Consider the following 11,401-nt stretch of genomic DNA (forward strand, 5'->3'; position numbering starts at 1 on the left):
GGTAGCTATCATAGCAGAAACACAATATTGAGAATTGCAGAAGGACCTTAGAACTCATCTCAGCATCATTATTTTCCAGATGAGGAAACTGAGTCTCAGAGACAAAGTTGCTTCACCAGCGTCTTGCTCCAGTGGCCTGTATCCCACTGCCCCTCAGGGCGTCTCTGCCTTACTCCACACATTGAAGAAGACAGCTCCCTGCCTGGGTAGGGGGAGGCTGTGTAGTCTGGCCCCTCCTCTGGGGAAGAGAGCTGTTTCTGGACGGCCACTTTTGTGTGCCTGAGACAGCGTCGGTGGGCCAGGAGCCGTGCCCTGGGTTTTCTGTTGTTCCTTCGGATTGGGGCCCCCGACCCCGCACCGGTCGCTTCTCTGCTCTAGGCCCTGCCCTGAGTCCTTGGGGCCAGCACGGTGCCTGGCACGCAGTGGGCCATCAGGTTTGACACATGAGCCACCGAATGGTTGGAGGACCCCTGTCGCTGTGGCGGGGACCCCAGGCACGAGGTGGGGCCTCGGAGCCACTCCTGTAACTCTGCGACAGTCCCTTTGTTCTTCCCTCTCCACAGGCAAAGAACAGAAGGAGACCAACATCGAATCCATGAAAATGGAGGCAAGTGTTTTCCTCAACCCCCAGAGGCTCTGTGGATACTGATTCTAGAAGAGAGTCCACCTCTCTGACCAACCTGGCGAATGTGTGTGAGGGGATCCTGAGGTGGCCCCGCCCCCCTCTTTACCTGTCCCCATGGAAGAAGGAAGGGAACGGGGGGTGGAGATTAGAAGTCCCGCAAGGAGGTGGCCAGCTGGTCCCGCTCTGAGGCCAAGCGCCCCCCATCGTGGTTCATGTCCACGTGCCTCATGCCCCTTTGCCCCATGGCTCCCCCCTCCAGCCCCAGCAGGGGCTTGTCCAGCACTTGCAGGGGTGGCGTCTCTGGCCAGGAGTCAGAGCTCCTGTGTTGTGTTCGAGGTGAGTGCCCCCTCAGTCTCCCCTCAGGAGGAACAACCAGCCCTTGTAGCGGGACTATCCGTGCCCATCTTAATGCCAGTCTGTCTCTCTGTCGTCTCTCTGTCCTAGGGCTCCCGGGGCCGGCTGCGGGGTGGCTTGGGCTGGGAGTCCAGCCTCCGCCAGCGGCCCATGCCGCGGCTCACCTTCCAGGCGGGGGACCCCTACTACATCAGCAAGCGCAAGAGGGACGAGTGGCTGGCACGCTGGAAAAGGGAGGTGAGGTGCCTTCTGGCCTGGGTCCCAGCCCGTCCCACGGCATTGGAAAACCAGAAGTTAGCTTCACTCACCTTCTGGAGCTGTTGTCGGGCCCTGGCCGAGCCTCAGTTTCCCCTTCAGGTTAACCTCTTGCACTTACAGGGAACCGCTTAATTCGTAGGCAGTGACTGCTTTCTTTGTTCGTTCAACAAACGTTTCTTGATCACTTACCGCGTACCGGGTGGTGTTGTAGGCTCTGTGCATATATATATAATTCCTGGCCGCATGGACCTGACATTCTGATGGAGGCGATAGAACAAGATGGAAAAGTAAAGAAGGGGCTGAAATAGAGAATAACAGAGGCCTGCTTTAGGTGGGGTGATCAGGGGAGGCTTCTTGGAAGAGGTGGCATTTAAGTTGAGACCTAAAGGAAGAGGAGAGCTGGCTCTCATCTGGTTGCTCCTGGGTCTTTCAGTCTCCACTGCCTCAACACCTCTTGCCTCTAAATCCCTCTACTAGCTAGCTCCCACCCCTCACCCCATGACCCCCACAGAAGGTGTCTGATGAGGAGCCAGATGGGGTAGAGTGTTCTAAGAAGAGGAAACACCACAAGCAAGGCACTTTGTTTGGCAAAGCGAGAGACCAGTGTGCCCAGTGTGAAACAAGCAAGGGAGGAAGTGGGGCCGGACAAGGCTGGGGGTAGGCAGGGGTCCAAGCACATGGGGCTTTGCAGGTCCTGGCTGGAAGCTGGTGTAGTTCTGAGGACACTGAAGGTTTCTATACAGAGGAATGATCTGCTGTGGGTTAAAGGGGCAGCAACGGAGATAGGCCAGGTTCGGGATGTATTCTGGAGATAGAATCAGCAGAGCTTGCTGATAGAGGGGAGAAGCAGTGCAGGAGGGGAGGGCGTGGAAGGACTCCCAGACGACTCCCAGGGGTCTCACCTGACTACCCAGTGATGGTCAGGCCATGTCCTCACATGGGGACGGCTAGCAGAGGAGCAGGTGTGAGACTGGTGGAATTGCAAGTTTGCTCCGAGATGTGGAGGTGCCTGGCGCCTGGCTGGTGGGGAAGTCGGGGATGCAGATGCAAAGGTGAGAGGGCGTCAAGAGCAGAAGCTGGTGTTTAAGTCCAGGGAAACTGATGAGCTCACTCACAGACAGGGAGAGAGAAGAGACAAAGTCCCGGGATCGCATGCACGAAAACCCCACCATTTACGGGCAGTGTAGACTGGCCGGCAGCAGGGACTGACGAGGGGTTTAGGGGGCAGCTGAGAGGGGAAGAGCCATGTCTCAGAAAGGAGAAGGCTTTCCAGAGAGTGTTTGCCCAGCGCTGTGGAGGCTGAATTCACTGAGACGTATGCCCGTTGCATTTGGTGCCCTGGAGTCAGCTGATGACTTTTCTAAGAGAAACTTCCGTGGGGGGTGGAGGCCAGCCCATGGAAGGCTGCAGCCGAGAGAGGAGGTGAGGAGACTGAAAGACCAAGGAGCCCCCAGCCTATCAAGCCCGATTTGTGGGGCTGCTCTGCTGCCTGGTTAGTAGAGAGAAGGCGGTTGACCTCCGGCAGCGGGACTGGAGCAGCAATGCCTCGGATCGCCACCGTCTGGGACGTTTCCCCCTGGCCTGCAAAGGAAGGCGTTGTCCCATTCACGTTGTGTGAGAGCTGCTCTGAAAGGGGTTCAGAACAAGGTAGGGGTTTGGCTGCTCGATTGTTTCCAGTTCCTTTGGGATCCAGGAAGGCAGAAATTGCTCTCTGGGAAGAGCCTGGAAAAGGGGCAGCCTGTCCAAGGTCTGGGGGAAGAGAAGCACTTGACCCTGAGCATGCAGTGTGGTCTTTGGTCTGGAAACTCAGGAATTTGGGCTGTATTTCCCATCTGGTCAGGTGCCCACTAATCAGTCCCCTGGGGCCAGTGGGGGGGGTGGGGGGGGGCTNTGGGGGGGGCTTTGCTTTTTTCTGCTCTAGGGCCAGAAGCTTGGACATGATGACTTTCTCACCTAGTAAATTTTTTTATAAATTTTTATAAATTGTGGCTCTCAAACTGCTCCCTCGAAGAAGCAGTATGGAGGGCTGCCCTCCGTTGCAATAAAAAAGGGGAATCGTTTCTCAGCTTGCAGGAAACATGAAGATAAATAGGTGTATTTTCTCCATTTTAAGTGTTCCACTACAATTTCAAAAGACTTCATCATAGATGCCCTGTAACAGACGCAGAAGTAGAGCAGTGTCCTGAACCCCTGTCGCCCAACTTCAACCATCATCAAAAGCTTTTCTAGTAAATCTTAAACCTTTGGCATCTGCTTCTCCACCCCCAGCCAATAAAATGAGCATTTACAGAAAAACTAAAAAGTTGATTTAATTCAAAATGTTTCAGGTAGGTGCGGTTTGCGATGCAGAGACTGCCCCAAAAGTGTATTTGCTGGGCACCTGGCTGGCTCAGTTGATAGTGCACCTGACTCTTGATCTCAGGGTCTTGAGTTCAAGCTCTACATCGGGCATAGAGTTTTGGGGGAAAAAAAAATGTTAAAAAATATTTTTCTGCCAGTTGAATTGTTCCTTACTCATATTCTATAACTAAAGGTGCGTAAAGAATTCTGCGATTGCTGGTACAGGTGTTAGAACCGCTGATCCCCTCATTCTCAAACTAGGGGGCCGGGGCTGCCCTTATTAGGTGCTGGCCACAAGCTCAGGCCCCATTCAGGCTTCCTCCTGCCCCCTGAGGCCTGGCCCCAGCACTGTCCCCGCCCCCCATGGGCTCTGCCAGGGGTCCAGAGGAGAGCTAGCTGCAGGCAATAAGAATGTTGGGGAAACACAGGTAGCCCTCAAGACTGCCAGGTTCCCTTCAGATGAAAGAGTAGTAACTGTCACCAGCAGGCCTGGCTTCCCAGAGGCTTCTCAGGGGGGTAAAGAAGCCCTCCTCATCCTAGTTCTCTGGCATCCAACCCTTTCTTCTGACCCTGCCTCCCAAAGGCCTGCCTGACCTTGGCCATGAGATCCTTCCCCGTTTCCTCCAACTGCATCCGCTTGGCATTCTCCTCTGTCCCTTAACTGTGGCATCCCCAGATCTCTGCCCGCCCCTTCCTCCCACCAGACTTGATCCACTTGCCCCCTGTGTGCTCTCCTAGATCCTACTACGTGCCCTCCTAAAACACAGTTCCACTGTTTCCTAGGCAGTGTCACTTGAAGGCTCAGCCAGCTATTCTTAACCTCAGAATGTGACACCTGCTCTTTAAAATTTCCCACAGGGCACCATTATTGAGCTACCAGAACACTCCATGTCTGAGCACTGTGTAAGATACTGGGGCTACTGGAAGCCAAGAAGATTCCTTGTTACCCCAAGATAGGAAAGGGGTTCAGGGCACCTCAGGAAGAGCATTGCCCAAGGGGCTTAGAGCAGTTCTGCCCAGATCATCCACGCATCAGCAAGAGGTAGCTTTTGGCTTCTAAAGAATGGACTAGAATTTAGGGAAGGGGAAAAAAGGCATTGCAGAAGGAGGTGTACAGCATGTGCAAAGGTTCTGAGGCACAAGGCAGCATGGCCTTTTCAGGATCAGGAATGGAAGTTGGGAGTGAAACACAGGATGTGGGGCTTGAGGACTATGTGTCTTGTCTTGGGGCTCCCACCACACCCCAGTCTGCCCCTTCCCTGGTCCACGTGCCCCAACCTGGGGGGCCTGCTTTCCTCAAAACAGTCTCTCTGTTGAATTTCCTTTTGCCACGACATCCTTGTCAGTCTAGTTACTGAGTGAGGTTTACTCTTTCCTTTTCTGTCTGAGATTACCTACCTCCCAGGCTTTCCTCTCCTCCCCCATTTTTTTTTTTTTAAGAAGGCTTAGACTATCACAAAATGAATGAAATTTAAAACAAGTGGGTGAGGAAGATGAGACATGTGCTTCTTTCCTGAGACCGAGGTGGGAAGCTGTCTTTTTCTGTCTGTTCTGTCACACAGTCACTTCCTTACTAATCCTTTTAAGGATTAAGTTCTGCTTGAATCCTAACTGGGCCCTGCTATACAACCTTCAATGGCTCCCCATCATCTCCCTCATCTGTGCCAGAAATGCTCTGGCTGTTTCTCAAGGCATCAGCTCCCATTGGGACCTCACAGTCACCCCACCCTGTTTTATTGCCACTCTCTAAGAGGAAGCCCCTCTAAAAGGGACCAGTCCCCCTTTAGATTTGCTGCGCCCCTTTTCCCCCTGACTGTGTTTTCCTTTATACATTCTCCAGGATGGAGTCCATGGCTTCTTTTTTTTTTTTTTTTTTTTTTTTTTTTTTTTTTTTTGGCAAGAGAGAGACAGAGTATGAGTGGGGGAGGGGCAGAATGAGAGGGAGACACAGAATCCATAACAGGCTCCAGGCTCTTAGCTGTCCACACAGAGCCTGATGCTGGGCTCGAACCCACAAACCACGAGATCATGACCTGAGCCGAAGTCAGACGCTTAACCGACTGAGCCACAGGCGCCCCTGGAGTCCACAGCTTCTAGTATTCCTCCAGTTCACGCTGACCTCTCCCCTTCTCTGCACCCCTTTGCCCTTACTGTTAGTATTTTTAGATGAAGCACTCAGTTGTATTTCGTAGGGTACTTTTCACTAGTTCTTTCATGTTACTCCTATCTTCCGCCATTGTGCCCAGTCTGATATTGGACAAGGAGAATAGATAGGTCAATAAATACCTGTTGGTTGGCTGAGCAGTTGAGACATTGGTGAACGTGGGACACCTTCTCAGGGAGCTGAAGCCCTTGGATTTCTGCCTTGAGGCCCCAAGCCCTTGGCTTCATCTGGTTTTTCAGAGGTGCTGACAGGTGTAGCTGGGGAACAGCATGGGGCAGGGGCCTGTGCTATGAGGCTCCCACGGGTGAGGTGTGGCCCTGATTCTCCTGCACCCTGTGCCCCACTGTTTCCCCCGGGCCTCTGCTGTGCTGACGAGAACCTTCCCTGCCCCAGTGGAGCTGGCCCAGGCCCTGTTGGCAGGGTGGGCAGAGGTGAGGCTGTCCCTCCTCCCAGAGGAGGGCAAGTCTGGGCTCCTCTTTCTAATGATTAACAGAACAGAATGACCCAGGGGAGTACGGTGGCTTTAGGAAGGTCTTCTCACATGTGTTATTTCACTGGTCACCATTGTGAGGCAGAGGGCTGCTCAGGCAGCGGGAACAGTTGTGAGGCCAGAGGGGCTGAGGACTCACTCAGTTCCAGTTCGTATGGTTTCAGGACTTCCCTGTAGCTGCGTGATGTTGTGGCTCCTTCAGTAACCTCTTCAGCCCCGCCTGATTCTAAATTATGTCAAGGCAAGGACACCATGTCCTGTTGGGCTAGGATCTGGTCTCTTTCCTGGCTCCCGTCCTGAAGGGAGAGACTCATGCACCTTTACACTTATTAGATGTTTACTACATATTCAGTAGTGATGATGACAATCCGTGGTTCACATAGACACCCCCCCCCGCCCCCCTCCTACATCTGGCAGCTCCCCATCCCCTCTCTGCTGGGCTCCCCAACAGGTAGCAAAGCTTTTATATGCCTGAAGGGAAGGGTGCCTTTGGAGGGGAGTTTGAATGCCACTTGGCCACTTACCGGATGTGGGACCTTAAGCATCACTTTTAACCCCACCAGGCTGAGAGCCCTCGGCTGTAGCTGGACTTGGCCATGCCCCACACCCCCGGGCGTGTCCCGCATCGTGACAGCAGCTCTTGCCAGTGCTGGCTTTCGGCCTCTCCCCAACCCGAGCTTGGTAGATGCAGGCACTCTGGGCACCTCTGTCCCCAGGTGTGGCTTTCAGGGGGCACTGGGTAAAGGCTTGCCGAATGAATCAGTAATTCTAATCTCAGAATGGTGTGGGTTAACAAAGTAATTCTTAGCTTTGAAAGCCCCTGGTGCAGGGCTAGCATACCACAGGAGCTCGATACTTTTTAAAATTATTTTAAATGGCATAAGTTGTTACACAGATGCATTCTTATCGTAAAAAAACTCATCCCTCCGCCATGGTTTTAATTCTGCCAGCAGAGGTGCTTGATGTTCATTTGGTGTATATACGACATGATTTTTTCTATCCGTCTCTGTGTGTATAAATACATAATTTTGCTTCACAGTTGCTTTTGTTTCTTTCCCTTTTTTACATAAACGGAACCACATTGTAGTTTTGTTTTACAGCTTGGCTTTTCACTTACAATAAGTCTCAACAATCTAGCCACGTAATCACTCTTCTATCCCACCATATGGATTACCGTGATTTTTGTTTAACCGTTCTCTGAGCGGGGGGCATTTGTGTTGTTTACACTATTTCACGGCCTGCGCGTTGCAGCAGCGAGCATCCTTGGCCATGCCTCTTTGTGCATCAGCGTTTTTCTAAGATGCCTAGAAAGAGGAAGGATAGGTCGAAGGGAATGTGTGTTTTGCATTTTATCGAACCTGCCAAATTGCCTTCCAAAAAGGGCAGCGCCAGTTTGTGCTCCCATAAACAGGGTATGAGAAGACTTCCACCTTTGCCAACATCAATATTTTGCTAATCTAACGGGTGGGAAAAAAAAAAACCGGTATCTTGTTATGATTTTAATTGGCATTTCCCAGATAATAAGTGAGGCTGGACTTCTTTTCATATGGTTATTGGCCATTTGTGCTGCCGCTCCTGTGAGCTGAGCAAATGTTGCTTCCTCTTGCTTTATAACCCTGCAGTCTCAACAGACTGCTTCCTGGCCGTCCTGGGAAGAACAGCCTGCGAATGTCCAGAGAGGGTCATCTCCTGCTGTGCTATATTCCATTTAATAAGCAATCACTAAGCACCTACTAAGTAGGGGGCCATTGTGCTTGGGGCTTTGGGAATAAGGAGATGAATTAGGTGTGATTCCCCTGGGCTTTAGTGCCAGGAGCCTTGAGAAATGGCCACACAAAGTAGACCATTAAGGACTAAAATCAAATTATTAGCAAACTACACAGAAAGCAGTTTTAGGGCATTCTGACCAGCCGGCATTCCTCACTTGCCCACCATATGTAAATTAATGACAACCCGAACTTTTGCAGGATGGCCTCAAAAATAACATCTCCCTTCAAGGCGGTGATGCCATTTGGGGCAAGCATGACAAGTGTGTACTTTACCAAAAGGCTGAACAGGTTTTTAAAGGTATTCCTGTGACAGCCTATAATCAGAGCGGCTTCCAGGGCTGGCTGTGAAATTGTCATCCTAGAGGCTCCCACTGTCTCCTCAGGGGATGGGCCGTTTGCACACTGAAGTGTTCACTTTATCGAGGGGCACAGAGAAGAGCTCTTAGGACAACCCCCACTTTTTAGTGGTGAGAAAACAAATGGTGGGGGTGGTGGGGGTTGCGGGTGAGGTCTAGCGGCTGGCCAGGGCATCATGGACACCAGGCAAGAGGGGTTGGACTTTACTGAGTACCTACTTGGTGCCTGGCACTGTGCCGATAACATTCACGTTCCCCATAGAACGAAGCTGTGGAATGTTCCAGTGCCTCGGCTTACGTTGGCAAATCTAAACCTAAGTTGGTATGCGCTTATGGGAACCACAGGTCAAACAACCTACACCAGTCACAATTGTCCAGCTCAGCCTTCGTTAGCTCACCTTGCCCTAGGAAAGAGGAGCTGCTAGCCTCATAAGGACATTCCCCACTTCCTAGCCAATAATGCCGTCTTTCCGTGTTACCTCTTCTAACATTCTTTCAAACTCGCTTCCTACCCAGAATCCCTCGGGGAAGAGCGCTCCATTGCCTGTCAGGCACTGTACCCTCCAATCCTCAGATTCTTGTTCCTGGAATAAAGGACATCAAGGGCATTACTGAATTGTATTATTTTTGTCATTTGACAGATATATTATCTGCAATTACTATAAGAACTATTTTTATCCCTATTTTATTCTTAGGAAACTAAGATTCCCCTAGATAAGGAGGTGAGAGCCACATGGACATGCTTGTAGGCTGTTCCCAGGGGCAAAACTGACCCCCTGCCGCTTCTGTTTTGCACCCAAATGACTCACCTAGAATAGAATCTACCTGGTTTGCTGGTGGCTTCTCCTCAAACTAAAGTATGGGGTTAAAAGAGAGGGATAGTGGGGGCGCCTGGGTGGCTCAGTTGGTTAAGAGTCTTACTTCGGCTCAGGTCATGATCTTGAAGTTTGTGAGTTCGAGCCCCGCGTTGGGCTCTGTGCTGACAGGGCAGAGCCTGCTTAGGAATCTCTCTCTCCCTCTCTCTCTGCCCCTCCCCCACTTATTCTCTCTCTCTCTCTCTCAAAATAATAAATAAGCTTAAAAANCTCTCCATTTGAGTCACTTTTGGGTCCTTTAGGCCCTTGGGATCGCCTTCGCCCTGCCCCTACTCCACTCACTTGTTCCTGAGCCCTTCCCTTGAATTGCTGGTTTCTCATGACTGTACCTTTGACATTGTGAGATTGGATTAGAACAATGTTGGAATGATATTCAGGAGGCTTGGTTTCTGGGCTCAGCCTCTGCCCCTGATCCATTTGAGAAGGTCTTTTTCCTCCCTGCACTTCAGCTTCCTCATTTGTAATGTGACAGAAATAGACTCAGCTGACCCCAGAGATTCCAAAATTTTATAATTTGTGGGGCGGAGGGCTGGAGTCTCGATTTGTAGCACCTTTGTCTCCTATACTACCTTGTACATGAATTCTAAATGAAATATCCGAGCGCGTTCTCAGACCTTACCCACGTGCCTCTTGTAGAAACACGTACATAAAGTATCCCAACAAGGATTCTTATAAAGACTTTTGTAATATTTACGTGTTTGGTGCTTTCCTTCCCTCTTCACTACTATCTGTGTTTCGTCCTCTGTTGTTTTATACCTGGATCAGAAAGGCTGACCTTGGTGCTCATCTTCAGACACTAGGCCCAGGCTAGGGAGGGCCTTGAGTTCATACAAAAAAAGCCATGTTGCAAAGTGTCCCCCTCTCACCTCTCCATGTGACATATCTTCCTGGGGCATTTCCTTAGCTTGGGAATTCACAGTCCAGCTTCTGGCTCTGATGGCCATCTACCTAGATCGGCCCCATACTGCAAGTTTTCTTTTCATCATTCATTTACTCATTCATTCATTCAAAGAATTGTCGAAACTTAACTGAGCTTTAAGAGAACAACACGTGTCTGGGGGTCTACTGCATTCCGACATTTTCTAGATACTTCGGAAACAACTTTGAAGGAAAGTCAGAATCCCAGCCTGGGATGCTCCCTTCCCCTGGGAGAGGCAGGCAGGTAGGTGAGTACCTTGTGCTGCAACCCAGTAGGGCCATTTTAGGACTAGGGACAAACAGGCCATGGGAGCACCAACTTGCCCGAGAGCCTCGGGGACAAAGAAGGGACAGCACGCAGGCCTTCCCCAGGAACCAAGAGCCTGCCTCATGGGGATGGCGGGGGAAGGGCGTTGAGTGGGATCTTAAGGTAGGTGCCGAGAAACCCTCTGGGAGCGTGGAGTCTAGAGCACCTCAGATGCTTGCCCAAGTTGGAGAAGCGTTCTTACAGCACCTTCTATGAGGCAGACATAGGAAAAGATTTAATGGTGAAGTTCTCTCTGCTTTGCTTTAAAGACCAGACCGTTTGTCCAGGAGGCCCCATGGCCTTGAAGCATGGGGTGGTCAGCTGGACTGTGTGACTCTTTTGGTTTCCTTCTGAAGGAGGATAGTTTCTTTCAGCCCAGAACCTCAGCGTTGGGGGACTTGTTCTGTGCTCCTGGTACCGAGTCCAGAGGGCACGGTGGAGGCCAAGAGCACTTTTGCAGGGAACTTCCTGGTGGAGGCCTCCTTTGGGAATTCTGGTAGGGATAAATGAGGGAAGAACCACTACGGGGAAGGGGGCAAGAAGAAGGAGCCGTGACGCTTCTGGGTTGTTCAGGGAACAGCAAGAGATCTGGTAACCAGGGTGTGACAGTCAGGGAGGAAGTGTTAGGAGAGAGAAGCCTACAAAGGAAGACGGTCAGATCGGGAAAGGCCTCCCCGTCGTGGTGAGAAACGTGGGCGTCATTGTGCAGCAGAGAGCAGGAATGTGAGAGAGGTGGACATGGCTTTTAGGAAGATGGCCCCGGCGGCATTGCCAGGGAGTCCAGAGCAGAGAAGCCGAGAAGCAGGGCGAGTTAGGAGGGCTTCCACCGGGCTTTGACTGAGGGTCCAGGTAGCAAGGGGCAGACATGAGAGAACTGACAGTACTGTCTCCAGCTAGAGGGCAGGGAGAAACCTGCTGGTACTTAGGGACCTGGGGGTGGGGGGT

General features: G+C 51.5%; 1 protein-coding gene across 5 annotated transcripts in view; it reads left to right on the plus strand.

The window, feature by feature from the left end:
• Positions 1-11,401, plus strand: part of DNMT3A (DNA methyltransferase 3 alpha) — a 97,874-nt gene that overhangs the window by 59,081 nt on the left and 27,392 nt on the right. For all 5 annotated transcript variants that reach the window (XM_077774136.1, XM_077774137.1, XM_077774135.1 and 2 more), the window contains exons 5-6: positions 564-607; positions 1,070-1,216. In XM_077774136.1, coding sequence (XP_077630262.1) covers positions 564-607; positions 1,070-1,216 — 191 coding nt within the window. The remainder of the gene's footprint in view (positions 1-563; positions 608-1,069; positions 1,217-11,401) is intronic.

This window comes from Crocuta crocuta, unplaced genomic scaffold (genome assembly GCF_008692635.1).
Source record: "Crocuta crocuta isolate KB4526 unplaced genomic scaffold, BGI_CrCroc_1.0 scaffold246, whole genome shotgun sequence".
Lineage (NCBI taxonomy): Eukaryota > Metazoa > Chordata > Mammalia > Carnivora > Hyaenidae > Crocuta > Crocuta crocuta.